We start from the raw sequence: 25,688 nt of genomic DNA, 5'->3' as shown, positions 1-25,688 counted from the left end.
CCTAAAAAGGCAGGAAAATTCAGCTGTTGTATGGGAAATATCAGATGCCCATGTGGGGCCAGGCTCCGCTGCCCAGCCCAACTCAGCTGCCTGCAGTCACCTCCCCAAGGGCGAGGGCTGACGTTGGTGAGAACAGGTTCCCCAGCAGCTCAGCGCACCCTTTACTCGATGCAGACCACAGCAACCGAGCCTGCTACTTAACTGAAATCTGCCCAGGGCGTTGAGCCTTTCAAACAGCTCCCCCCAACCTGTGTCAGGTCGGTGTCTAACAAGGCATCTCCCCATCCAAGCACAGCTCAGCTCCCACTTCCACCAGGGACAGCCAGACCCAGGCATCAGCTGCCTTGTGTGGAAGAGATCCTGGCGGGAACTGGAGCTGTTGGGCAGACAGAGGCTGAGGGTCTAGGAAGAGCAGCAATGCTCACGTCCATCCAGACAATTTACATGTCTTCTGAAGGCAGCGCTTCTGTGGCAGTCTGTGGGACCAGACCGGCTTTCCAGCCAGGGATGTGGCAGCCCTTCAGCACCAGCCACCCCTCGCTTCCCAAGGGCACGTCCCCAGCATGTTGTCAACAGAGAGGGACAGAGTGTTAGTGCATGGACTCACCTGGCAGACGGAGGTTGACCACTCTGTCAAACAAGTTCCTTTCAGCTGTCACACGGTTCAGCACCTGGTTCAAGAGCTGTGTAGAGAAAAGCAGAGAGTGTTTGTATTTTCTGGACGAGCGTTCCTGTGAGCAGCACCCAAAAAGCAGGCTTTGGGGCAGCACATCCTTACGGCTCAGGCTCAGTGCCTGGAAGCTGGTGGATGCACAAAAGGAGGCTCACAGCAGAGACCCAGCTTGACCCTGGCACAGGGGGAGGTGGCACCAAACCACAGTGGCAGATCCAAACCTCCCAGGGAACAGCCAGTCTGAGGTAAGCACCTGAAACGCAGCATCTTCCACCTGAATCTGAACCTCACCTACAGATGCCAAGCGACTTCTGCGGATAAAAGCTCTTGGCAAGCAGCAGCTGCAGTCCCTAGGACAGCCACAGCCCGTGAAGAGAGAGGTGGCAGCTGCTGCTGGGCACAGTGTCAGCAGGGTGAAGCACGGTCCAGGTCCTGCCCTGCCTGGAGCTGGCAGCAGGACGGACCTACCAGCCCTGAAGCACGGGATGAAGGCAGAGGGTGATCTGCTTCTCTGCTTGACAGAGCAGAGATTTCTGCCTGTGACCAGCACAGAAGGAATCACTGTGAAGACACTTAATTGGCCACCATTAGCTCTCACCCAAGCCCGCAGTGCGATGAACAGGGGACTGCTCCAGGCTTGACCCAACTGCTGTGAGCTCAGCATCACCTCTGATACAGCATCCCTCTTCCTGTGGCCCCCATGCATGAAGAGCAGAACGTGGGGCACAGCTTCACAGCAGCACCAGGACGTGAGGGGGATGCTGCGGCACCCTGCTCTCTGCTAACTGTCCCCCAGCTTGCCCAAAACACCTGCCAAGGGCCCTTCGCTTTCCTCCTCACACAGGGAAAATCCTAGGACCCCAGGCTGAGCGCTCACCTCAAGACTGCTGTACTAGATCCCACTGTCTTGCTTTGCTTCATCTGCTCAGAGCCCTGAGGCTCAACCCTTGAAGCAACCCAAGCCCTGAGGTACAGATAAAGTATAGATTGCTCCCCACCAGGCTGGCTGTATAAGAGCAGCCTGTCCTCAGGGCTTTCCAGGGTCACTCATTCTTCAGAATAGAAACTAATTTACTGGAGCCTAAGGGTTGTTGCAGGTTGGCATGGGGCTGTTCTGGTCACCCCAGCAGGGAAGTCTAGGACTGAGGGACAAAGGACTGGGATGCCCGTCCAAACACTAGGGCATGTTCCCTGTGAAGCCAGCTGTACTCTCCACAGATTTTTGCTCAGATGTACCACACCTCCAGATTTCATGGCACCACTTGTCACAGGAGCATTCAGCATTTACTGGGTGTAAGAAACAGGCCACAGCCACTCTGAAGGTATATTTAAGAAGCTGTCATCCTGCCTCCCAGTAGAGGTAGAAATCAGCTGTGCCCAGACTAGTTGCAAAGGAGGGGAGCAGGTGACATGCAGCAAATTTAGGGAGCACCCCTTGTTCTGCAGCATCTGGGTTTGCTGTAGCAGCTTTAACTACAACATTTATAGCAGGAGCCCCCACTTCACAGCACATCTGGAGAGAGGGCAGAGGGGTCCCCATGCCCCTTCAGAGGATGCTTCTTCACACCCCTTTAATGGATGGTACCTGGGCAAGCCTCCGAAGCAGCAGCTCAGATGATGGGCGATTCCAGTCAAGAAAGATCTCCGGCGCCAGCGTGACAGTCATCTCCAGCACCCTGAGCAAGCTCACCGACAAGTCAAAGCAGGTGGCACACACCTTCAGCTGGCGGCTGTCCACAAAGTTCCTCTCCAAGCGCTCTGCTGCCTGCTGGATCTGCCAAGCAATGCAGAGCAGCTTAGCAAGTTGCCCCTTCCCAAAAGGAGGGCTGTGACCCCCAGCCCAGCCCAGCTCCCACATGTGCCAGGGAATTGCTGCGCTCCCCAAGAGTCGTGTGTTGAACCTCGCTCTGTGCAGGACACGGGCACCCATCGAGTGCTGGACCCCGGGCAGCGCGCTCACCTCCTGAATCATACCGATGAACTCGGAGAAAGCCCAGTTCAGCTGGTTGAGGACGCTGTTGAGGAAGCTGGGGGCCAGGTCGCGGTCACTGCGGAGCAGGTCTGCCATGTGCCGCTGCAGCAAGGTGGAGGGACACGGCTCTGAAACCAGACAGTGACAGTGTCGGTGGCCTGGCCCCGGAGCGGCTGTGCACAGGTGCAAGGACTGTTCGGAGCAGAGATCTGGCTTGTCCGGCCTCCGAGCACTTTTTTGCAATGCCAGCCTGAATTAAGATGGGAAGAGTGCTGTGTGCTGGCTGCTGCCCACATACACAGGAGCACTGCCCTGCAGCTCAGCACCTCTCCCACTCAGCTCAGCATCGATCGCTCCTGATACCAGCGTGGCAGCAGCTGCCCGGAGCCAGCACGGCCACCCCTGGCCTCACGTGGCTGTGCCTGCCCACATCCGAGCAGCGAGGCACCGAGCAAACCCCGCTGCCGAGGGGCTGGCTGGGGCTGCCCACGCTCCCCACACAGGCTGAGCCCCAGCACAGACTCATGTCCATGGCACGTGGCATCTTGCCTCTGGGCTTCTTCACTATCACGAGCACAGACAGGGTCAGACCCAGCAGCCTGGAAACAGAGAGTCTGGGACGTGTGGGGCACTGGGGTCCCCGTGGATGGGCACGGAAAGGAGGGGAGCACAAATGGGATGGATGCTTCTCACCAGGAAGGGTACCGGAGTTCAAACCATAGACTAAAATTCGGGGCCTGGAGAAAAATTTCAACAGATTTACCAAGTATACAAAAAAAAAAAAAAAATCCGACTACTTTTCTCTCTACTAGAAGCTATTTGTGAGAGCAGGTGGAAACTCTGGTGGTCCCGGCCCAGCCATGCTGTGACTGCAGGTCTCTGCAGCACGGGCAAGGGGATCATGGGCAACCTCCACCACATCCCCAGAGATGGAGAAGTGAGGTGTAACTACAGGCAGATTGCTAGCTGGGATTAGCAAAGTCAGAGAGGGATGGCAGGAGACCGTCAGCTCAGGAACAGGATAAATTATTTGGTATATGCCAACTAATAAGCACAATAAGGTTCTGTTGTTAACGAGGACACACAGTGATGTCTCACAGTGCATAATCCCCCCCAGGCAGGCCAGCACACACTGGCTTTGATGCTGGCTAAAATCACATCTTCGGGCAGGATTTCATAATGAAAAATGTCTTTGATGTCCTCTTCCCACCCACAAACACTGTCCCAGCCCTTGGCTACACATGGTGCAGGGACTGTTACAAGCCAGATGTCCTTTTTATTTATTAAGTGATCTTCAGTGGATTTCTTGCCCTGGGTCCCCTGCAACTGCGTGAGCCTTCAGCACTGAACGTGACCTGGAGCAACATTTCACAGCCCAGCTATGTGTGGCGGGAGGAATTCAGACTTGAGCTTGGCTCCCACTTGCTTTATTTGATCATATTTACTCTTTGCAGCCCCCTCCTTCTGGTGGGAGGTAGAAGGATGCCGCTCTGCAGTCACTTCCTCCAGCTAGCCATGATTTCAGACCTTTATAATTGTCTTCTGAATGAGAACAGCCCCGGCCTGTGCAGTTTCTCATGCAGAAATTGCCAGGTCTTTGTCCCTTTCACCATCCCTCCCTGAGCGCTGCTGGTTGTCTCAGAATTTCTTAGGAGAGGTGGAATCAGAAGTGTACGCAGCATCCAAACCACAAGCACGTGGCAGATTCGCGCAAAGCCATAATGTGGTTTTGTTTTTGTTCTGTTCTCCTTTCCTCATAATTGCTGTTGTGTAACTTGTTCCTTTGGGCACAGAGCTGATATTTTCCAAAAGATTACAGTAGGAAGACAATTCAAGGATAACCCTTTAGTTAGAATTACAGTTCAAGATCCTCAGGAACTTGCTGGTTACAACACGCAAGTAAAGAAGCTCAGGAGTCAATGCTGGAGCCCATCTTGTTGTCTTCTCCATCCATGATGGACAATGGGAAACAGCAAGGCCGTTCTAAATTTGCAGATGACACTAAACAAGGGGCTTTGTCTGGTGTGTCAGAGGCACCCTGAGAAACTTGAGGACTGGGACAAAAAACCTGATCATATTCAGCAAGAAAATTTTGCATCTGGGGAAGAATGGCCCCAAATATCAGTCCTGGCTGGGAAACAACGGTCTGGGCACCATCCCATAAAGGGGGTTTGTAGGGTACCAGCTTGAACAGGGCACAGGTGAGGGTGTATGCTAAAACTAAAAGGTAGGTGGTGGCAGGATGATGTGCTCAGCAGATCAAGGGAAGGTGCCACTGCTCTGCTTGGCCCTGGGGAGGTCACACCTGAAATAGGGTGGCTCTTTCTCAGAAAGTGTCCAGGGAGCCCACCCTGGAATCTTGTCTCGAAGGGTTATGCTCAGCTCGTAGCCCACTCATTTTTAATGACATTTTCCCGTTATGTTCACCATCCTACATCCAGTGATGCTGAATTCCACTTACATTTTCTCTCCCCTCATTCAGAATTGGAAGGTCCTTTTGTAGCGTTAAGCTTTTTGTGTCTTCTATTTCCCAGCCTCCCCTCAACATGCAAAAAGTGCTTTTTATTAAAACTGCTGACATATTAGCCCCTTCCAGCATTCAAGCACTGAAGCAGTTCTGGGCAAGGATCACCACTCCCTGAGGATGAGCTCTGTGGGTTGTCCTGCTGGTCCATCGCCAAAGCCTCTTTTACCAACAGTTCAAGTCAGGACGGATCTCAACATGAATCGCCCAGCCAAAGTCTCTCTCGTTTGAAGGCAGCTCTGGCTTTTTGAAGGATGTCCCTGTGCTTGTAATAACTTGCTTTATTCTGATTTTTAGCCAATGACTATTTCCTCATGGTCTTTTTCCAATAAGTGGTGTGAATTTGCTCCAAACCTCCAGTTCTATGTTCTTTAATGCTTTCCCTGCTGCTGGCAAAGACCGTGCCAGTCTATAAAGGCATTAAGAAGTGATGCCTCCTGTCAAACTTCTCCACAGTTCTGTAGGGTTTTTTTTAGGTTTTAAGCAAGGAGCAGTGGGCTTCTTTGGCTTTTGCCACTCCCAAGAGGATTCTGAAGCTAAAGATACAGTGATTGCTTCTCTCTTTGAAAGCAACATAAGGAACCAGCAAGAGCAGCTTCACCCCTTGGATGAGCTCCCAGAACAGGTTCTCCATGGGGCAATCATTAGTGGTATGTAGAAACCCAGCCTCAGTGTTAGACCCTGGTCCTGTGTTCACCTTTGTCTGCAGGAAGTTCACCTTTTGCTGAGGTGTTTCCATGTACATCCCAGTCACTGCTGCCCTCCAGGTAACGCCAGAGCCCCCACGTGTGCCGTTTTGGACAGGGACGTCATTTCATAGAGAGTTTGTGGTTACTTCCTTGATTTTGGCAGTAGTATGTCATTAGTGTTTCTAAAACTTGTAACTCCTTAATACAAAAGCCACTCAATCCTGGCTTAGGCTTCATTATGACAAATGAAGACCAGTCATTGGAACAGAAATCGGTGGTTTCCAAGGCCAGAAATTATGACCTCAATACATCTAATGTGGGCAACAGAGTGTGGCCCCAAGCGGTTATAGATATATCCGATGTTTCCACAACAGAAACTTCCTTGCAAAAATATAAGCAAAATAGTCAAAGGGGAAAAAAATCTAGGTGAGGGTGGAATGGTGAATAAAAACAGAGGTCTTTAAGAAGATTATTAGGCAGCCAAAAAGCCCCAGCGCTACAGCAAGCACTTGGTTTAAAAGGTTCGTGGAGACCAGGATAAGACAAGTTAAAATGTAGAAGGTAAAGTGTACATAAACATAGGCAGTGGTTGATGAAAACAAGGAGAAAAGGGGTGATAGGAGAAGAAATGAAAGAAACATCCACAACTACTCATGCTACATGCAAAGTTTCTTCAACTGCAGGAAAAAAATTCCAGCAGAATTATTTTTAAAAGCAGTAATGGGAGCAAGTCTAACCATAGCAGAGGCCAAGTAATAGACAGAGTTAAAAATTAATAAAGCAAACAAAGTGGAAGCCTTCAATAAGTGCTCCTACTAGATAATTGTAAAGAAGCAGGGTCATGTGCTTTCATTACAGGAAGATAATTATGTGCTTTCTAGTTTGCTAATGACCCAGGAAAATTTATAACATGGCCATTTGTGAGACTTCTTGTTCAACAGCCCAAGGGAGGCTCTAGATGCTGCAGCACTTATAACAGAGCTGGGAGCACAGAGGAGGAAAACCCAAAATGGACCGGATTCAAAGGCAAAGCAGTTCCACCCAACATTAATCTGAGTTTTCAAAAGGATCCAGATGTAAATGTGAAACAGCCACCGCTCAGCAGCCCCGGCTGTCGGACCAGTGGACGAGCAGTGGAAGAGGAAAGCTGGGGATGCAGTGATCCACACCACAGGTGAACTGCGCCCGTCCAGAGTTGTGTTTAGAGAAAAACAGAGGATGTTGCGGGGTGAGGCAGCAGGAAAGCAAGCTGTGTTCAGAGAGGAGATCTCAAAAAGGTGGAGCACAAGGCATCAGGATGCATCAGTGAGCACCTGGGACTTGCAGAGGCCTCCAGAGCAACGCACTGGCAAACAAGCTAATGTGAGTTTTGGCTCTGTGACCAGCAGATCAGGCAGGTGTTCTAGCCAGCACGACACTGGCAGGTCTGGGGCTGCTAAAAACATGGGAAGGGTGAACACAGGGGCTCACAGAGGAACAAAACCCCTCCTGAATAAAACACAGAGGCTGCACTTTCACAATTAGAAAGGATCAAGAAGCAAGTTTACCTTGGTACACAAGCACTTTTGAAATGTAATGCACAGTTTAGCCCAGCAGAGAAAGGCAGAGCAGAAGCAGTGGAAGACAAGACAGAAGATGGGGTTAAGCGCATTCCCATCAGGAAAAACTGATGGATTGATTTCTGAGGGTGAGGAACCACCACCAGAAGGGCGTGCACAGTCCAACTGACACCAGCTGATGCTTTTGGTGTTGTCAGATCAAGACAGGATTTCTTCCTAAAAGACCTCTAGCTTGGGCAACTTGCTGGACTTGGGAAGCGGACGTGAGTGAATTCTCTGGGCCACATCACACAACAGCTCAGCTACATGATCTCACCGCCCCATCCACCTTCCCTTCACCACCTGATGGATGCACGGGCAGAAGGCCTGGGGCGGAGGAGCCCTGTCTGCAACCTGAAGCCACGCTGCAGCTCGCCGCAAACAAGAGCGGCTGGGCCTGGCACGGGGCCACCGCTGCTGCTCCCTGCGTGGGTGCAGCGGCAGCACCCAGCCTTGCCTGCGAGCCACGATGGGAGCAACACAAGTTCCTACAGCAGCCGCCAAACAGAACTGCCCCCGCCTCTGAACAGAGACCCTGTCTGCTCTCGGGAGCCAAACAGGAGGCAGAGCCCTGTCTGCACAAGAGCTGTTTGGTGCTGGCGCGGCTAAGGGACAACCTGGGGAGCAGGCAGGGACACACACAGCCTTTCTGAGCATCTCCCCTGCGCTGGGCTAAGCCAGACAGTATCTCATTGCCCACCATTGGTGAGCACGGGCTAAGGCAGCGCAGGAGCCCGGTGGTCTGTGCTTTGCGTGTTTCATGGATAACTCATGCTTGCTCAGAAACCAGGCATCGATCCTTCCCTTATGCCACTGATAGGCCATCTGTGCCACAGCAACCTGGCTGTAGTGAGACAAAGCAGTGACTGCAGGCCTTGCCATGACAGCCTTTCCTCTCCGTTCTCTAACGGGCCTGCATGCACTGTGCAGGAGGTAAGGAGGCAGCCAGCTTGCTAATGAACAGAGTAGCAAGCACAAGTACCTAGGTGGAGTTACTTCACTTATATATACTATATATAGTTACTTCCTATGAGGACAGAGAGTAGGGGTTGTTCAGCCTAGAGAAGGCTCCAGGGAGACCCTATTGCGGCCTTTCTGTATTTAAAAGGGGCCTATAAGAAAGATAGGAACAGACCTTTCAGAAGGGTGTGTTACAACAGGACAAGGGGTAATGGTTTTAAACTATAGGAGGGCAAAGACATGAGGAAGAAGTTATTTACACTGAGGGTGGTGAAACACTGGCCCAGGTTGCCCAGAGAGGTGGTGGATGAACCATCCCTGGAGACATCCCAGGCCAGGCTGGACGGGGCTCTGAGCAACCTGAGCTGGTGAAGATGTCCCTGCTCATGGCAGGGGTGGCACTGGATGAGCTTTGAAGGTCCCTTCAACCCAAACCATTCTATTATCCTATGATATTGCGAGGCAGCACCAGCACAACTTTGCCACCTGTGCAGAGTCCTCCAAGGAAGTGTCCGCAAAGCAGGACGAGGCTGGAACACCAAGAGGCATTTGCCCAAGCTCCCTTCAGACTGGCCTGCAGAAGCAGATCCAGACAAACAGGGATTTCATTCAGCTCAGCAGTTTGTCCCCTTGTCCCTGCCAATGCTCAAATTGCAACAAGGTGAGGATGATGGGTGGGAAGACAGGGGGGGTGTCTCTTCCTCCTTCCCCAGGCAGCATCTCAAGGACACCTCTGAGTCCCATGTCCCTCTTCAATTAAATTGGCATTCATTATTGATTTGATGCGCTTTAAAATAGCAATCCCAGGAGCAAGTCCCCAGTAGCCAGCCCAGCCCACTCCAGGCTCAGACTGTGCGGAGCCATCCGGAGATGGATGGAGAGGCCTCAAAAGCTGAGGAGCTTTGCTCCAGCCCCAGAGTTCCCTGAGGCAGGGGGAGCTCAGTCACCACCCCACGGGACTAGTGGCAGCCACCCAACAGGGCCTGCTTGTGTGGTAGCAGGGTCAGAGGACAGTCACGAGGTCCCTCCGGCATGTGTGTCAGGGCTTCCCCATCGTCCTCCATGGACGAGAGGAACCCAAAGCTGGCACAGCCTGCAGCAGGGCTCTGACCCCAGAGGGAACCCTGATAATACAGAAGCAAGAGTGGGCCCGTGATGCAGCCTCAGAGGCTCCCACGTGGGCACCAGTCCCTCCAGCATCTCCCAGGGATGTAACTGAGAAAAGGGACCATAGCGTGAGGCCCTCTGCCCCCCAAAGCAGGGTCTCTCTAGGCAGAAGAAGGGAAAGAGGGAGCTCTCTACAGCTACTTCACCAGGCAAGAGGGGGTCACACAACAAACTTACTCTGGAAACTAGCAACAGAGAGATCTCCTGGGCACCCACGGGCAGGAGAGAGAAAGAGAACAAGAGTGCTGTTAAAACAGAGACAGGCAGCCCTACCCACTGATGGGGATCAGCACACACGTCCACATGCGGCCTGCCCGTGTCAGGCTGCAGTATCCTCTGTCCCCCAACCCCGGGCAGCTCCCCAGGAGCAAGGTCTGGCACGAAGCCTTCTCCACTCTAGAGGGGGGTCAGGAATGTAACCAAACGGGCCCAGACCCTGCAAGGCTGAAGCTGGGGACATGGTTTTCAGCTCAGGTAAGGTACCTTCTCCTCCCCGTGCCCTTCTCAGCCGCAACAGAGCCAAGAATCCCCTCAGCTTGGTGACAGCTCAGAGAATCAAATTGCTGTGCCAAAGGCAGGACAGACTCTGCCAGGCTCTCAGATGCCTGATCAAAAGACTCCCTGCTTGCAAATTTGTCCAGTGCCCTGTCTCCTTGGGCACTCACTCCCTCTCACAGGGTACCTGCTGGTATGCTCACCAACACTTCCCCACAGCAGCTGCTCACTGCAGATGTCAGAGAGTCTTCTCTCAGGCTCACATTTTGGGGTAAAGTTCTGTCGAGGACCTCTCACCTTTCCTTTGAAGGGCAGAACCCCTCCTCATGATAGATATAACCCAGCACTCAGCAGGCAAAAAAATCACCAGCCAGTGCAGAGAGACTGGGGATGTCCAGGAAAGGAAATGCTGCCTGCAATGGTCAGGTCTGGATATTTGGTCAGGATCCCCCTACTTCAGCAGCCATCTGCCCAGCAGGCCTGGTCCGTAGTAGGGACGGCTGCTAGGGAAGAGGCTGGTCCTCCCCCCCCACCCATCACAATCCCGAGTGCCAGTGCCCGGCCCCACTCACTCTGCAGGCTGGGCAGGCTGGCGTCCTCAGGCTTGGTTTTCAGCAGGTGTGGGAGCCGTGTGTATCTGTACCCAAAGCCACAGCCCTGGTAAAAGAGATAAGGAAAGATCTTGGAGGCTGGAAGCCAGCTGGGTTTTGGTGGTACTGGGAACTGAAATGCTCAGTGTCCACCCAGCCCCAGACGGTGTGAGAAGAAGGGAATGCAGGATGCTCACCCGCCACAGCCTGACGAGAATCCAGTTGGTCTGTGCCCAGGGTCGCTGCTCATAGGGAGCCAGGAGGTTCTTCATCATGGAGATCCGCCTGCCAGACAAGGACATGGCTTAGCCACAAAGGGTTTGGCGACAGGGGATTAAACAGGACCCATGGTAGGACCCACAGAACTGGGACAGAGCAAAGCTGCTGGTATAAGGGTAAAGGGAGGTCCTCATACCAACTCCAGCACCCTGCTGCAGCTCCTGGACCTTTGGCAGTGCTTGGCAACCCACCTGCTCCCCCACCCAGCCTTGTCACCCCCCAGCCCCACCCCTACCCCCCGAGACAGGCAGCGCAGCACTTACTGCTCTTCTGGGATCCTCTCCACCGCACGCAGTGAGTGTGGGTAGCACACATAGCTGGCCAAGGCCTGCATCAGGGAGTCCCGGATGTCTGCGGAGGAACAAGAATGGGCTGGGACGGATGCTTGAGGACACGCAGCATGCTGGGGAGTACCTGAACGCCAGAGGCTGGGAGGGATAGGCCCTTATTCACAGAGGTTTGCCACCCCAGCTGATGCAGAGAGCGTGCCTGTGCCCGGGCAGCTAAGAAGTAACCCCAGATTTGACATGCAAGTAGCCGGAACACCTCTAAAAAGGCTACCTTAGGTCATGTATCTAACGCTGAAACAAGCAGGACACACCAGAAAAGGGCAGTGCTCAGCGTCTCTTGATACATGGAGGCGTAAAGCACTCAGTGGATTCAGCAAATGCATCCCAACGGAAGTCTGGTGAGTCACTGGCAACAGGACTGGCAACAGAAGTCCAATAGAATAATAGAATCATTTTGGTTGGAAAAGACCTTTAAGATCATCGAGTCTAACCATTAACCAATATATCACCCCAAAGCGAGGAGAGCAGTTTTACCTGTGCCCACGATCCTCGAGTCAGCAAAGTGCTTGGCCAGGATGGCAGCGAGGCGCATCAGAGTCTCTTCGTAGCCTGCAAAGGGAAGGAGGGAGCAGGGGTCACGCCAATGGCCCGATGGGCAGCCCTCTGGTCCCAGCTTTCCTGTGGACATAGCACAGGCCACGGCACTCGTTCCTAATGCAGCTAACTGGAGTTTCACCTAGTTGTCAAAACAGACAGCTGGGAAAGCACACTCATCTCCAATAGAGCCGCTCACCTCAGTCTGCAGAGTTTAAGTCAGTTACTTGGAGAAAGATAAGACCATGCACCTGAGTCAGACAAGATGTCTAGTGTAGAAGAGGCTGAGAAACACAAATAACACCCTAGATCTACATGGAAAAGGCCTGTGCAGCCTGCATGCGCTGAAGGAATCTGCTGCTGCTTAATTCTGCTGCTCCCTGAACAGCAGGCACAGTTCCCACTTAATGGATGTGAACACTTAGCTATGTCCTGTTGGTGGGAACAGAAGCCCTTCTTACCTTCGCAAGCTCTGGAGAACACAGAGCAATTTGCTAAGAGCTTGCTGGGATCACTTAGTCAGGAACAGCACAGAATGTGCACAGAGGGAATACACCTAAACACAGACTCTTGGCATCAATAGGGTGGTCATCTCCACAGGAACGTTTCCCAGTGCCAGGGGGATCCAAAAGCAGTCCCAGCTCCTGCACTCGTGGCACATCTCCCACACAGAAATCAGCAGGCAGTGGCAGGCATTGCTGGGGCAAGCACATCTCCCAGCATCCCAGCCCATTCCTGGTGCCTCCTTAGAAACAAATTCCACAGCTGCCAGTGATTTTCACTGCAGCCAACACTGTGCCAGCTCTGGGCAAGGCCTGGGCTCCCTGCCTGAGCTCGGCAATGGCCACAGCTCACCAGTGGCATCTACTCGAGAAACGGCACTCAACATCTGCCCCACAGCACACAGACAATATCCTGGTGCAGCACATCACAGCCAGGAAAGGATACAGAAGGGACAATGCCCAGCTACCACTACTTCACCATAAGGATGTGGCTTTATTTAGACTTCATCATGTCAGAATTAGCAAGGCCTCCCCATCCCCTTACCTGGAAGTTCCTCCATGCTGTTTACAGGGCTGAAGTAGTTCTTGAGTGCGCTGTAGCTGTTCATAGCCACGCTGAGGTAGAACTCTGGCATGAAAGCGAAAAGTGAGCCCGTCCTGTCGCCGTGCTCGATGGTGCGGATGCAAACCCGCAGCAGCCAATATATGTCCTGCATCTTCTCCTGGCCAGAGAGAACACAACAAGCCCCATTTAGTTTTGTTCAGCTCCTCTTTGGAGAAACACAACAGTCAGCACCACGCTTAGACCTCACAAACTTCCCCATGTCTGAGATGTTCCTCAGGCCACTGCTCTCAATTCATTAACCAGATCTGTGCCATTCGGTCTTTCCATAGAGTTACAGAAGCGTCAGGTGGAAGGAGCAACCTGAGATTTCTACATCAACATCAAGATCAGAGCACGACCGTCACCAGTGTGGCATCAGATCGACTGTGGCTTTGTCTCACTGAGCCTCACAACCCTCCAAGAACTGCTCCTGGGTAGGGCACATCTGACCACACGGGCCTGACTGCAAAGGGCCATGCTAGTTTTTATTCCAAGTACGCTGGCTGAAGGAAGGCAGGCATAGATCTGCTGGAAAGAAAGCCGGTCCTTTGTGGGAATTAAATGGGAACAGGCAGAAAGCTCATACCAATAGACGGCCACAGCCCTTTGGACTCTGTGCCAGCCATTCAGCCAGATTTAGTGTCCTGAGGAACATCAGCCCCTTGCTTCTCTAAGCAAAACTCAGGGGGTTCTAAATTAAAAACAGGAAATTTAAGGGCATCTATGTGATTTTAAGCTATAAAAATCAGCACCAATAAAGCCATAAAAAGAGGAAAAATTGTTTCATATCCTGCAATGCCTAGAAATATCATAAGCAATAGCGATTTGCGTAAAAATAGATGGAGGAGGGTTACACTTCCAATTAAAAAAAATAAAATCAGAGGTGCAGATAATTGACTTCATTTGCTTAGTGGCTTCTCTAAAGTATCTAGCTACCATCTTTGGGAGATTTACATGGGTTTGTTCTGAAAATTAGACTGAACTAGTGTACATCAAGTAAATTGACTAAAAGACATCTTCATCTTGACACTGACACACAACGCAACTGGGGTGCTTAGAGGATAAAAAGCAATTGTGCAGACGCTAAGGTGAAGAAAGCTGCATTTGGGTTTATTAAGAATTGATAACCTCAAAACATCATCTCAGTTATTGTCAATCCAGAAGAAAGCCTACACCAAGAGGGTACAAAGATGTGACTACCTACAGTGTGATGGGTAAATACAGCATTGTAATAAAATAAACTGAAATGGTCTTCCCACAGGAATGTTTCGAAGGCAGGATTATCTGCTTTAAATCTCAGAGTGTTTTTAAGATGTAGCGTTACCTCTTATCTAACCTTGATCCCTCAGCTCAGGATAGACTAGTGACTAATTCCCCTGAAGAAGGAGCAGCCTCTCCCAAGCTCTGACACCCCAGCACAGAGCAGGACTTCGCCTCCACATAGAATCACTCTCTTTCCATCAGCACCAGCAGTGCCTCCAAAACTCATACAGACGTGTCCCTACATTTCACACAAGCCCCAGGGATGCAGGAGTCTGCTGGCTGGATGTCCCAATTGGGAAACAGCAGTAACACACAATGGCCAAGATGGAGCCCTGAAGGTCCAGGCAGTGTGGACAAGCTCCTTGTGCAGCTACACTCCTGTCCAGAGCACATGTCACAGCCGGCCACGCAGACCATGGAGGGAGCACAAGTGGGGAAGGCCGTGACCTTCACCACCAGATGCTGCTGATTCATCCGGAAAGGTGACACCGCACTCCTGATGGGAGGCGGTACCTGCATTTAATATGACAATAGATCATCTAGAGACACAAAGAGTGTTTCTGCATGGGCCATGGCAGCAATCCCTGCAATGCACACACTGCTAATGCCCCGCAGCCTCTCCAGGGCAGTCTGGTAAGAAAGGTTTATTTCCTGGCAAGCATGGGCTACACTAATGCACAGAGAGCTGCTGCAGCGCTGTGCCCTGCCGTCCCGCTCGGGGAGTGAAACCGGGGATGAACAAAGAGCTCCTGATTCAGGATCTGCCACCGCAGTTCTGCCAGGTGTGTTCATAGAAACTACCACTCCTCCCCTTCCTCTTCGCATCCTGGGACACAGCAGAGACCCTGCTGCCACTGTAGGTTTAGGGAAATGCATCTTCTTCCCCCGCACAAAAAAGCTACAGAGATGGGGCAAGGCAACGTTTGGGGTACAACAGGACAAGATCTGCAGAGTGTAAGAGCACAAACTGCTCGTGAGAAAACTGACCAGAGACTTTATTATGGGAAACGGTGGATGCAGGGAAGAAAGGACAGCCTGTGCAAAGAGTCACTGCATTACTAAATGCAGAATGCACCCTCTCTGTGTAGGAACCAAGGGAAGAAGGGGAGAACACCTGAACAAAAAAGACAGGCTTGGATCCTACAGATTTCAGGAAGAGCAGCATTAGTGAGATCCCCCTGTGACACACAGCACAGCTCAGGCAAATGGTTCACAGCAGCCTCTGTGCTCCAGATATGCCCTGAGAAGTGAATCTCCCTCTGACCCACACCCTCCTGCCTGTACTCCAGAGGTACAATGCCCCAAGGGACAGCCTGCAGCACCGCACACAGCTCAGAGCGGGCTGGGCTCTGTCCTAACAAACACTGTAGGACCAAGCCTGGCTCAGGAGAGGGTCCAGGCCTAGGATGGAGTGTATGATGTGCAAGAAAGGAAAAACAAGCCACACAAACCATGGACATTGCTCCAACACCAGGTAAAACAACACCTGTGACACGTGAGCCGAGCAGCACAGACACAGAGGCACGTTTGCTCGGTCTCCTCCAAGCTGCTCACATTACACTCTTGCCCACCTTTGAGTAAATGGTGACATTTATCCAGGCAAGGCGTCGGCTCAGGTGATTGAGCTTCTCGGAGAAGACTTTTTGGCTCTTCAGCAGCTCCTCGTGGATATCCCTCCTCTGAAAAGAGTGCAGAGATGTGAGGGCAGATGTCACTGCCATTTATAGCATCCTTCTCCGGAGCTGGACAAACAATGTAAAAGAAAATACCACCCTGGGGATAGCTAGGGAGTACTGGCAGGAGGGAAGGGGGTCAGCAGCCTTTCTGGGGAGGGAGTGGGAGTCAGTGCTATGAAGAGCACTTAGCAGCCTCGGCTGCAGCCCACAAGGCCAGTGTGGGCAGTAGCTCTAGGGTCAGCTACTTTCTGATACTTCTTTAATGGATCATCAGATACGCTCAGTCTCTGGCAGCTGGAATAGGACAGATGTGTCCCCAGCCCAGCACTGGGGGTCCCCACCCCAGGAGACAAGGTCCAAGGTGTCTGCAGCCCATGGAGGTCTGCGAACTGCTATGGCTTTTCTGGGAGGAGCCAATGCAGCTGGTCCTTCTGTTCCTTGAGGCAGTGGTACAATGGGCTGGCACAGTATGAAATGCCGCTGCCAGCTCCAGGCATGGGTTATTACCCCATCCAAGATACTGGTCACTCCAAGGCTGGAAGTCACCCACTGTGCTTCATCCTGTTTGCCAGATACTCAGGCTCTACCAGAAGAAAAAACTGGGAGAGACACTTACCCTCTTTGGGCAGCGGCTGATTTTTTCCTCTGTGTCTTTCAGTGCCATAGCATATTCATTTACATCATCTGACACACCAACCATCTGAAAAACAGCAAACTCCAAAAATAAACAAGGGTATTTTTTCCCTAGACATATGAGCATGCAACCAGACCCCCCACAGGGTTAGGAGGAGAAGGAAACAGCACACAGAGTCACTTAATAAGCAGAAAAGAGAAAGTCAGTGTAGAAGCGTGGAGGTTGAGGGAACGGATTCCTGCTTACCTTCCCAAGCTGCTGGTGGACACTGAGGTTGTACATCATCACTATCCCATCCAGGACTTCCAGGAGGGAGTTCTCTGTGATGGGCTGGTCTGGCTCCTCTGGGGGTCTGCCCAGTAAGAGACCCTCATTTCCATGGCTGCCTTCAACTGCAATGGGCCCCCCAGACAGGAGGGGAGAAGTTCTCAGCAAGGCATTTTGGCACCTCTGCTTCTGCCTGCACCCCTCTGAAGCCAAAGCCCTACTGTGTCTCTGTAATACAGCACTCCTTCCCAGCCCATGGGATTCACTAGATACACAAACACACCATCCCCATCCCACTGCCTGCATCAGGCTGCCCTGCCAGACCTGTTCAAACAGACCCAGGCCATGCCAATCCCACCTCCTCAAGCCCTGTATGTGCTTCAGAGGCTGCCTGGCCCAACCAACAGCAATGGGGCTGCTACTGCACACCTCATCCTTCAGCTGGCCTGCGTTCAGAGCAAATGTGGCTACAGCTGCCTTCGAACTACCTCCCTGCAATGTGGCACTGCCTTTGCAGGGACCAGGGCAGCATCTCCTTACACAGAGAGTGACAGCATCACCAGTGTCATGTTCATAACAACAACGTGGTTAATGTGGACTTGTGGGTGTCAGCATGTCCTGAGAATGGGAAGTAGCAATGCTGGTCATAAATGGATCGCTCTCCACTTGAGAGTACTGGGAGCTGGAAGTCACCATTCTCCCAGGGACCACCTGGACCACACTGGCATGCAGCGGAAGTACTCACTGTCCTCCTCTGTCCGCTGCTCCACGCTGAGCGTGCGCACTTTGACCTTCTCCAGGGTGCCCAGAGGCCTCCGCGGGTTCATCAGGCTGACAGCCGCCGTGCTGAGAAAGCGGTTGGCACGGCCCAGGGTCGGGGAGCTGAGCCAGCCGGGTCTGGCAAGAGCTCCACCGATGGCCAGGGCGGCAGAGGGACGCTGAGACTGAAAGAAATGAAGGGAGAAACAGTTCTAGCTGTTAGGCTGCCCGCTATCCCTCCCTTGCCCCTGCAAAAATGTTGGTACAGATGCACAGTGGCCACTGGAAGGTGAGCAGATACCCTTCCTATCACAGCTGGGCCAGCAGTGCCAGGTCAGCAAGTGGACATTCATTCCTCCAAGGGCATGTGCCAGGTACAAGCAGCAGATCTGCACAGCAAGAAGCTGCTCTCTCTGCAGTTGCCTTGTACCCCTCCAAATGCAGGCATCAAGAGCTGTCATGGAGGGCAGGGGGCATATTCAGATCTGTGGGCAGTGAGAGAGTAGAGGAAAGAAAATTTTGCTGCTCAAACTTGGTGCATCTGGGACCTTGCTGACTTCCAGTGACTCTCATGCAAGTGCAGCTGTTTATCTGGTTGCCCGTGGACAGGTTAGAGCCCTGGCCCAAACGCTGCCTTCCTCTAAAGGAAAGCTTTTCTAGTCAGAGGCTCAGCCCTTGCTGCCTTGGCACATGGGACCCCACAAGTGAATCACAGCCCATGGCTCACCTGTGCTGCTGATGTTGCCGATTCCTCATCTTCATCGAGATCGTCCATAGTCACTGCTTGCAGCTCCGCAGGGTCGATCAGGACATTGGCGTTTGCAGCCAGGTCATCTGCACAGAGCACACCAAAGCTGCTGTGAACACAGGAATCACTCTTTGCTTCCCACGAGGCAGCCCCAGGTTCATCCTTCTTCCTGCTTCTCAGCAGCTGAGGAGTAGCCAGCAAAGCTGGATGTGGCATCAGAACAAGCTCACCTTCCCTCCAGCTTCCTATGTGAAATAGGTCTGCCCTTGCTAACACAGCAGAGACCAAGCAGTGATGGGTGCTGCTCACCCAGGACCCATTTCTGTTCCTGTTCCTACCAGCAACAAATAGAATAACCAAGGAATCACAAGACAACTGCCAGGGCCAAACTGGATTAGTGTAGGGAAGGAAACTCAGGGCCTGAGAGCATTTGTTAAGCCTCCAGCTCTGCAATGCTGTCCCACGAGATGCCCCCAAGTCACCAGAACTGAGACTCAGACCAGAAATCATTCTCAGCCCAGAGGAAGGCTGTGATGGCAGCTATGCTGTACAAAGCCTGAACGTGTCCTCTAGTCATAGCCCTGTCTTTAAAGCTGGCCAGGAAAACCTTGGTAAGAGACCAGAGAAGATTACATGCTTCTCAAGTTCAGTAATCTAATTCTGAACAGCCAGGGTTCAACTTGAGACAGAGAAAATGGTACTAATCTTGCAAACACACAGGGAAGAAGAGTGATCTAAGCCAAAGGAAGTGCCACATTAGCCAGAAACCAGACACAAACCTAGTCTGACTGAATGGCAAGAGGTTTCTAACCCTTCCAAAAGGGAGGTTTTAAAAGTTTCTTGCCTGAGCAGCGTGCTGCCAAAACACACACAGCTGTCATACATGCACAAGGCTGCTACTGCTTTCCTGGTGTGGTACAGCCAGTAAATCCCAGACATCCTTCATAGCCAGCAGAGCCAGGCTGATCGGCAGCGCTTTGACAGCCCTTGGCTGTGATGCAGCGAGAACAACACACCAGAGGGTATTCCCAAAATATCCCCTTCCCTCCACCAGCCACGGGCCCCATTCAGGGATATAAAGAGTAAACTGTTAACTTAAAGGATTTTCCACCCACAAGGGATAGTGTCTTCTTCAGCGTGACTTTCACCTCATAAAAAGTCAAGTCTCTCCTTAAATTTAATCACAATTCACTATCCACAGCTCCCTCCCTGGGATGTCTCTTGGGTGAACTCCAGTCAGGACCTGGATGCAGGTATTGGAAATGAGAGCACTTACCTTTCAGAGTTTTCTTAAGATGAGACAGGAGACCTCCAAGTCGCTGAAGGTCAAAATAATCCACCTTCCCATTATAGAAGAGTTGAGGAGGGACATACGCCTCTAAAGCAGAGAAGATTTGTTTTTTCCATGAGTCCCATGCACAGAACCCACACAGACAAGTAAGTCCTCCTAAGACAGACCCCAGAGACCAGCATGGACCTTTACTGGGTGACAATTCTTGTTGCCATAACAGCCCAAGCCATTAAGGCAGAAGTGATTTTCACAATGAAGCAAGAATTAGATTCATGCAGATACAGGAGCAACCCACAGCCATCAACAAGCCTCCCCAGTCACTGGGGGAAACTGGATTGTCAGAAAACTCAGCTGCTTTCCAGCTGGCTACTCCAGCTCTGTCACGATCATAAGGCACTTACTGAGTCCAGAGAAAAGGTCAGCCTAGAGGAAGAAAGGGGAGTGACAAGTAGATCATGGCAGGAGAAGCAAGGAGGGGTTTGAGGGTGGGAAAGCAACTGGCACTGACTTGGTTTCCCCTGAATCCCAGAATCTGGCAACCACAAAAACAAATATCTTCCCCTAAACTTTGACTATGGGATCCCTGAGCTGCCCTCCTACAGGCCCAACATCAATATTGGACTCTGCTCCAGCGCATACAGTGGGAACTCACAAACAGTACAGGCGCTGCTTTGCAAGTCTCATGTCTGCATGTTAACTGGAACAGATCTGCAGACAGGAATTTCCCACAAAACTACAGACACAGGATAAAAGAAGGCTCAAGCATCCATGAGAAACACAAAATTTCCAGCATCCCAGAGAGCACTGCCAAGCGGCAACCCTTCTCCCAGCCACAGAAATGCCTTCAAAGCTTCTCCTCCAGGCCTTACCTTCACTGCTCCGTGCAGCAGGGGTCTTTGCCTTGTGGTCATCCCAGAAGAAGCGCAAGGCAGCGATCAGCCGGTGCAGGAAGCACACCATGTACTCTGGCGGGCACAACACAGTCAAGTTCTAGGGCAAGAATGAGAGTTCAGCCATCAGGGCAGGTGTGAAAGTGCATTTTTGTCCCAGCGGCTACATAGGGCAGGGAAAAACTTCGCGTTCTCAGCCTTGCTATCATCTCTAGGTTCCAGCACTGGGAGAGAGCCCAGCCTTGATGGCAGGCAAGAGTTTCCACCTCTAGAAAGTCCTGAGCACTGAAACAACAAGCTGGTCTGACAGAAAAGATGGATACTATGTGCTCCACCATGAGAGATGGGGCTGATCATGAACACAAGAGATGCAGGTGAAGAAAGGGTTTCCTGCAACAGTGGATGCCTACCTTCCAAAGCTGCAGGCCAACAGCCTGATCCAGGGCCAGAAGAACAGTTCCCACCCAAGCAGTGAAGAGGATGCCAAAGCCAGCAGGCCAGTTGTGGCAGAGCACTCCACAGCCGTGCTCCCTGAGAGGTTTTAGGAGGATGTTCAGCTCCTACCCGACGAGTTTCCCAAGGACCACCTTCCCATAAGTCACTACATAGGACTTGGATAAGCTGCCTGGTTTCTAGCCTCGCGTCTTCTCCCTCCTCCCCACTCCCTGCCATATCTAGATCTTGGTTAATCAACTGCTGGAAGCAGCCCCACCAAAAGGGCAGAGCTCCCAGCCTGAAGGTGCCAGCGAGCTCTCCGGGTGAGGCTCAAGGGAAGGCTGGCTCTCTGACTTACCCCTCTGTTGCTCGCGTTCTCCTGAAGAAACTTGCGGAATTTGTTTAAGAAGATGTATCTGGAGGCTTCCACCTGGTAGGAGGAAAAGCAAGTGGTAAAACTATACCTGTGACGTGGAGATAGTGCAGCAAAAGATCCACAGGGCGCTTACCCCTCCTCCTCTGTCCTTGTTGTTCAGCAGCAGCTTCAGAATCTGAACTTGGAGACCTTCAACCACTAAAATGGTGACACGTACGCCATCAGAAAACAAGCACTGGAGAGCAACTACTCATATTAACCCCAAGTGCAGGACCCTGTCCCCAGGAGAACGGCCACCTCCTCAGCAGAGGGAGGCTCAGGGACAACCAGTACCCGCAGAATGCTAATCCCATCACCATAAGAATTTTCTCCTCCACCACATAGCAATAAACTTATCTACAGCTGACAAGCAATGCCCCTAGAGGGAAATTTTGGTTTGCTAGTGTTCCATGGTGGGGGTCCCAGCACTCATACCACTCCACCAAATAATGGCACGGCTGGCACCCATCTCTGCTGCTCAGACCGTCCTGGCAGGAGCACAGCGGAGTTCAGGTTGTGAAGGGGATTTGGGAGTAGCTCAACGGTCGCTCCCCTTGGCTGCGCAGAAGCTATGAGATCTTGGCAATTCCCCTCCTTCCTCACAGACCTTCGATTCGTTTTTTGAGCCGCTGGCAGCCTCTTTCATACGCCCGCCGCCTCAGTCTCTCCTCAGCACTCTCCTCCTTCACCTCCTTACTCTCCTTGCCCTGGTTGGGGTACAGACACTGGTTAGTCAGAAATCACTGCACGGGGAAAATGTCTTGCCAAATAGAGAGTGGAAACTGCCTGAAACAATGTGCATGAGTGCAGCTGGCAGCACACCTAAATAGGCCTTCCTCAGCCTTGTAACCAGTAAGGACAGGAGATATTTTGAGGACACACAAGTCAAGCTGTAGTTCCTTAGACACTGTGAGGTTCCCTTTCAAATCTGTTGCCACAGAAAAGTGTCCCCCTCCCCTGTCCTGAGTGACACATCCCAAACGTCCCCTCTAAGGGCTAATTAAGATAACAGGGCAATGGAGAAGCTACAGCTCTCACATAGCTCTGCAGGCTCCACCAGTGCTAGCACAGCTGGAAGCATGAACCATCCAGCTTCCTCCACCAGAACACGATGGGGACAGCAGGCCATAACATTTCTTACACCTCCTTAGCAGACGTGCCCTTACTCACCTCCTTGGTGAAGCGGTTTGGCCACCACGTGGTGGGAATGAGCTCCTGCAAACCCGCCTCCTCCACACGCAGTGGGCTCTTAATGTAGAAGAACACAACTGAACGGAGCACATCAAAGCTGTGGCCAAGTTAAAGCAAGCACAGAAGCTATGTTGGGAGATGGTACAGGGCACGTTTCCAGAGCTGCAGTGAGAGACCTCTTTCCAACAACCACTCCAATCTCTGGAAGATCCAGAACCCCCTTCTCCTGGGAGAAGCCCCATGAAGTTGTCACAGCAGCTGCCCAAAGACTAGCACGGCAGCTGGACTGCTCTGAAAGTCTTTTTGCTCTAGGGACATTAGAGAGGTCACACAGGCAGAAATTAAGTCCTGTGTGTTAGTAGGACGTGACCTATATGGCACCACTCCCCCTCCTCAAACCAGAACTTTGTAGTGAATGGTGTCAGGCAGACAGGAGACCCGAGAAATTAGAAGTGACCTCTCAAAGCCAAGGTGGCTTCTGCCTGCCAGGACCTGCAGATCCATGCAGCCTCCTTGGCTGCACTGTTGAGGGCAGGGAGAACTGAGACTAGAGCAGGCACAAAGGATACAGAACATTGCTGAGTAGATATTTCCTGGATTTCTCATGCTTCAAGACCGCAATGGTGAGCCGGAGGTAGTGAATCTAGCGAAACAGGAGAAGCAAAAGTGACTCCATTTACAGAAGAGGATATGACTCTAATAAGTAGAGTGTTACAGAACTGCTATTGCTGGATCAAACAACTGCAAAATCCAAAACATCATGTACCTTTGGACAAGGGGACATAACAGAAGCTGACTAATCAGAAGTGCAACTCACTTGTAAGCCCAGGTCTGGAACAATGGGTGAGAACCTGTAAGCCCGCAACAGAGACATCAGTAGCTGCTTGAGGCACTCGTGTACTTCATATTCCTGAGAAAATAAGAAATACATTGAACAGCAACAGCATGGAGTCAGGAACAGCTACAGTTCCCAGAGTGTGGCCTTCGAAGGAAAAAGCAGGTGCTCTGAACCCACAGCGTTTGCCCATCTGACTCCACAGGAGGGAGTCCGAGCAGAAGTTGGTGCCATTGCTTTGCTATGGGAAACAAGCTTCTGCACTAGTAAAACCAACTGAAAAGTCATCTGCAAAAAGCCAAAGTCCCAGGTTCTGTTTATCTGGGCTGATTCACCCATCCCTGTACCTCCTGAACCCATCCAACACATGGTGTTGGCAGAAACAACCCAGAAAGGAAAAAAGTTACTTCTGTGTAAACATGGTTAATAGAGGAGCTGGTTTTATGAGTCCAACTCCCAGCTAACCAGCAGGACGAGTGACAACTCTTCCACAAACACAGAGCCCTACCTAATTCTAAAATGATGGGCCTGAGGGGGTCATGAAATTATTCTATTAAACTTTTCATGACAGCTGGCTGGCCCAGTGCCCATATCTGTTATTTTTTACCCCAAAGGATCTGCTGCCTCCAAGCAGATCTCTGGCAGTGATTGGCTCTGTGTAAGCACCCCAGCAGCAGCAGATCCCTGTGGCTGACAAATGCTGCCTCAAACAAGTGTCTCAGGAAGGAGCAATCTCATCCAGCTTGGACAGGAAGGGGCATGGGAAGCTGGAGGAGATTCTTCCCCAGTGGTGCTTGCTGGAGGTGGTGAGACTGCAGTGCCCATTTCCACCCCAGTCCTGCACACTCTGATCAATCTCTTGGAGCACAAGGCAGCATTTAAACCTCCACAGTCACATAATCATTAACAACATCCAACAACTCATGTCTTATTGATGAATTTGATGTTCCCAGCAGCAGGAAGTTATTCAACATCACCAGTTCCTTTGGCAGTAAGAGAAGCTTAGTAATGCCTTGTTAGCTCCTTGCCAGTGTCACCACTACCAATTACTCTGCATTCAACCCTCATCCTCTGGGTGTGAAGCAGCAGCCAGATGAGCTATGTGAGAGGGTGGTCTACTACAAAAAAAAAAAGAAGGGAAAGAAGCTGACCACTGCTAGCATTTTCTATAGAAGGCTCCTCTCCTCAGCACCTCCCAGATCCCCCTGTCATCCCTGGGGAGGAATCAGCACCCTGACAACTCACCTCCATTAGAAGCCACATGAGATCCAGCAGCTGCTGTATAAGGGGATGGGCCTCCACTGCCCCTCCTCGCTCAAGGATGCTCAACAGGAAGGTCATGAGCACATCTTCCACCAGGTACACCTTGCACTGCAGACAGAGAGCCAGGTCAACAGTCCTCCAAGGCACAGTCACTTCCCAGCAAAGGCTGAGGTTTACCTCCCCTTGCAAAGCACAATAACAGGCACCTACAGAAGCTTGCAATGGGCAGGCAAAACTCACCATAAGAGGAGAGAAATAATTGAAGATGTGGGCTAGTGTAATCAACACTGTGGGCTCTCCCTGCAGCTGCCACATGGACATGTCCTTCTCCACCAGCTTCCCCTCCTGCAACAACAAACCCAGAAAAACACACAGCTTGGATTCAGCCCAGTCCACCCAGACACCAGCGCCTGAATGAACCGGAGGCCTGAAGCAGTCATTGTTTGCTGTCCCACGCCTGATTGCACTAAAAACCTTGAATACGGGAATTAAGGTTGGCAAAGCAGCCAGGCCCTTGCCCCTGGAAAGCTGCAGTGCAATCCAGATGTCAGATACTATCAACCACATGCACACACCTTGATAACCTGTTTTTCCAAAAGAGTTCAAGTGTACATGATAATTTGTAAATGGGAATCCCTACAGAGGAGGTCAACTAATAAAGCAGGCCTCTATTGAAGCCAAGACAATAGCAGATGGCATTCCCTATGCTTTGGGCATAAACAGATCATCTCAGACCCTAGCAACAAAAAAAAATGGATTCTAGCAAACAGTGTCACAGCCAAAAACAGCTGTCAAGGCAGACCTGCCAGAATTTCAGCACATCACTGCACCAGGACATCTGTAAAAAGTTTACGACATGAACAAGCTTCTTTCAAGTCTGCAAAATCAAATCCAGCAGTTCTGAGCCCAACAAACATCACCTTTTGCATACTGGGACTGAAACTTCATAGGATTGAGAATAACAAAGCCCAGTGTGATTTAACGTAAGTCCTGGAACTATCAGGAATCCCATTTTGCAAGCCAAAGGGCTCCAGGGATGTGCATGCCCCATGCAAAAGCACACAAGTGTTTAGACTCTCAGGT

At 51.5% G+C, this 25,688-nt stretch overlaps 1 protein-coding gene across 5 annotated transcripts in view; it reads right to left on the bottom strand.

Annotated features, from left to right (window-relative positions):
* The window catches only part of RNF123 (ring finger protein 123), a 51,671-nt gene that overhangs the window by 13,872 nt on the left and 12,111 nt on the right, over positions 1–25,688 (bottom strand). For all 5 annotated transcript variants that reach the window (XM_082060411.1, XM_082060410.1, XM_082060412.1 and 2 more), the window contains 23 exons: positions 24,846–24,950; positions 24,588–24,713; positions 23,325–23,417; positions 23,077–23,150; positions 22,487–22,604; positions 21,924–22,023; positions 21,411–21,475; positions 21,260–21,331; positions 20,446–20,566; positions 19,562–19,663; positions 18,265–18,371; positions 17,524–17,722; positions 16,758–16,903; positions 16,494–16,577; positions 15,773–15,880; positions 12,879–13,056; positions 11,772–11,846; positions 11,211–11,298; positions 10,866–10,953; positions 10,651–10,735; positions 2,634–2,773; positions 2,259–2,447; positions 608–683 (listed from right to left, as the gene is read on the bottom strand). In XM_082060411.1, coding sequence (XP_081916537.1) covers positions 608–683; positions 2,259–2,447; positions 2,634–2,773; positions 10,651–10,735; positions 10,866–10,953; positions 11,211–11,298; positions 11,772–11,846; positions 12,879–13,056; positions 15,773–15,880; positions 16,494–16,577; positions 16,758–16,903; positions 17,524–17,722; positions 18,265–18,371; positions 19,562–19,663; positions 20,446–20,566; positions 21,260–21,331; positions 21,411–21,475; positions 21,924–22,023; positions 22,487–22,604; positions 23,077–23,150; positions 23,325–23,417; positions 24,588–24,713; positions 24,846–24,950 — 2,539 coding nt within the window. The remainder of the gene's footprint in view (positions 1–607; positions 684–2,258; positions 2,448–2,633; positions 2,774–10,650; positions 10,736–10,865; positions 10,954–11,210; positions 11,299–11,771; positions 11,847–12,878; positions 13,057–15,772; positions 15,881–16,493; positions 16,578–16,757; positions 16,904–17,523; positions 17,723–18,264; positions 18,372–19,561; positions 19,664–20,445; positions 20,567–21,259; positions 21,332–21,410; positions 21,476–21,923; positions 22,024–22,486; positions 22,605–23,076; positions 23,151–23,324; positions 23,418–24,587; positions 24,714–24,845; positions 24,951–25,688) is intronic.

This window comes from Streptopelia decaocto, assembly GCF_964273445.1.
Source record: "Streptopelia decaocto genome assembly, chromosome: 8".
NCBI classification, from domain to species: Eukaryota; Metazoa; Chordata; class Aves; order Columbiformes; family Columbidae; genus Streptopelia; species Streptopelia decaocto.
The sequence above is the reverse complement of the archived record's forward strand: the minus strand, read 5'-3'. Positions and strand labels throughout refer to the sequence as shown.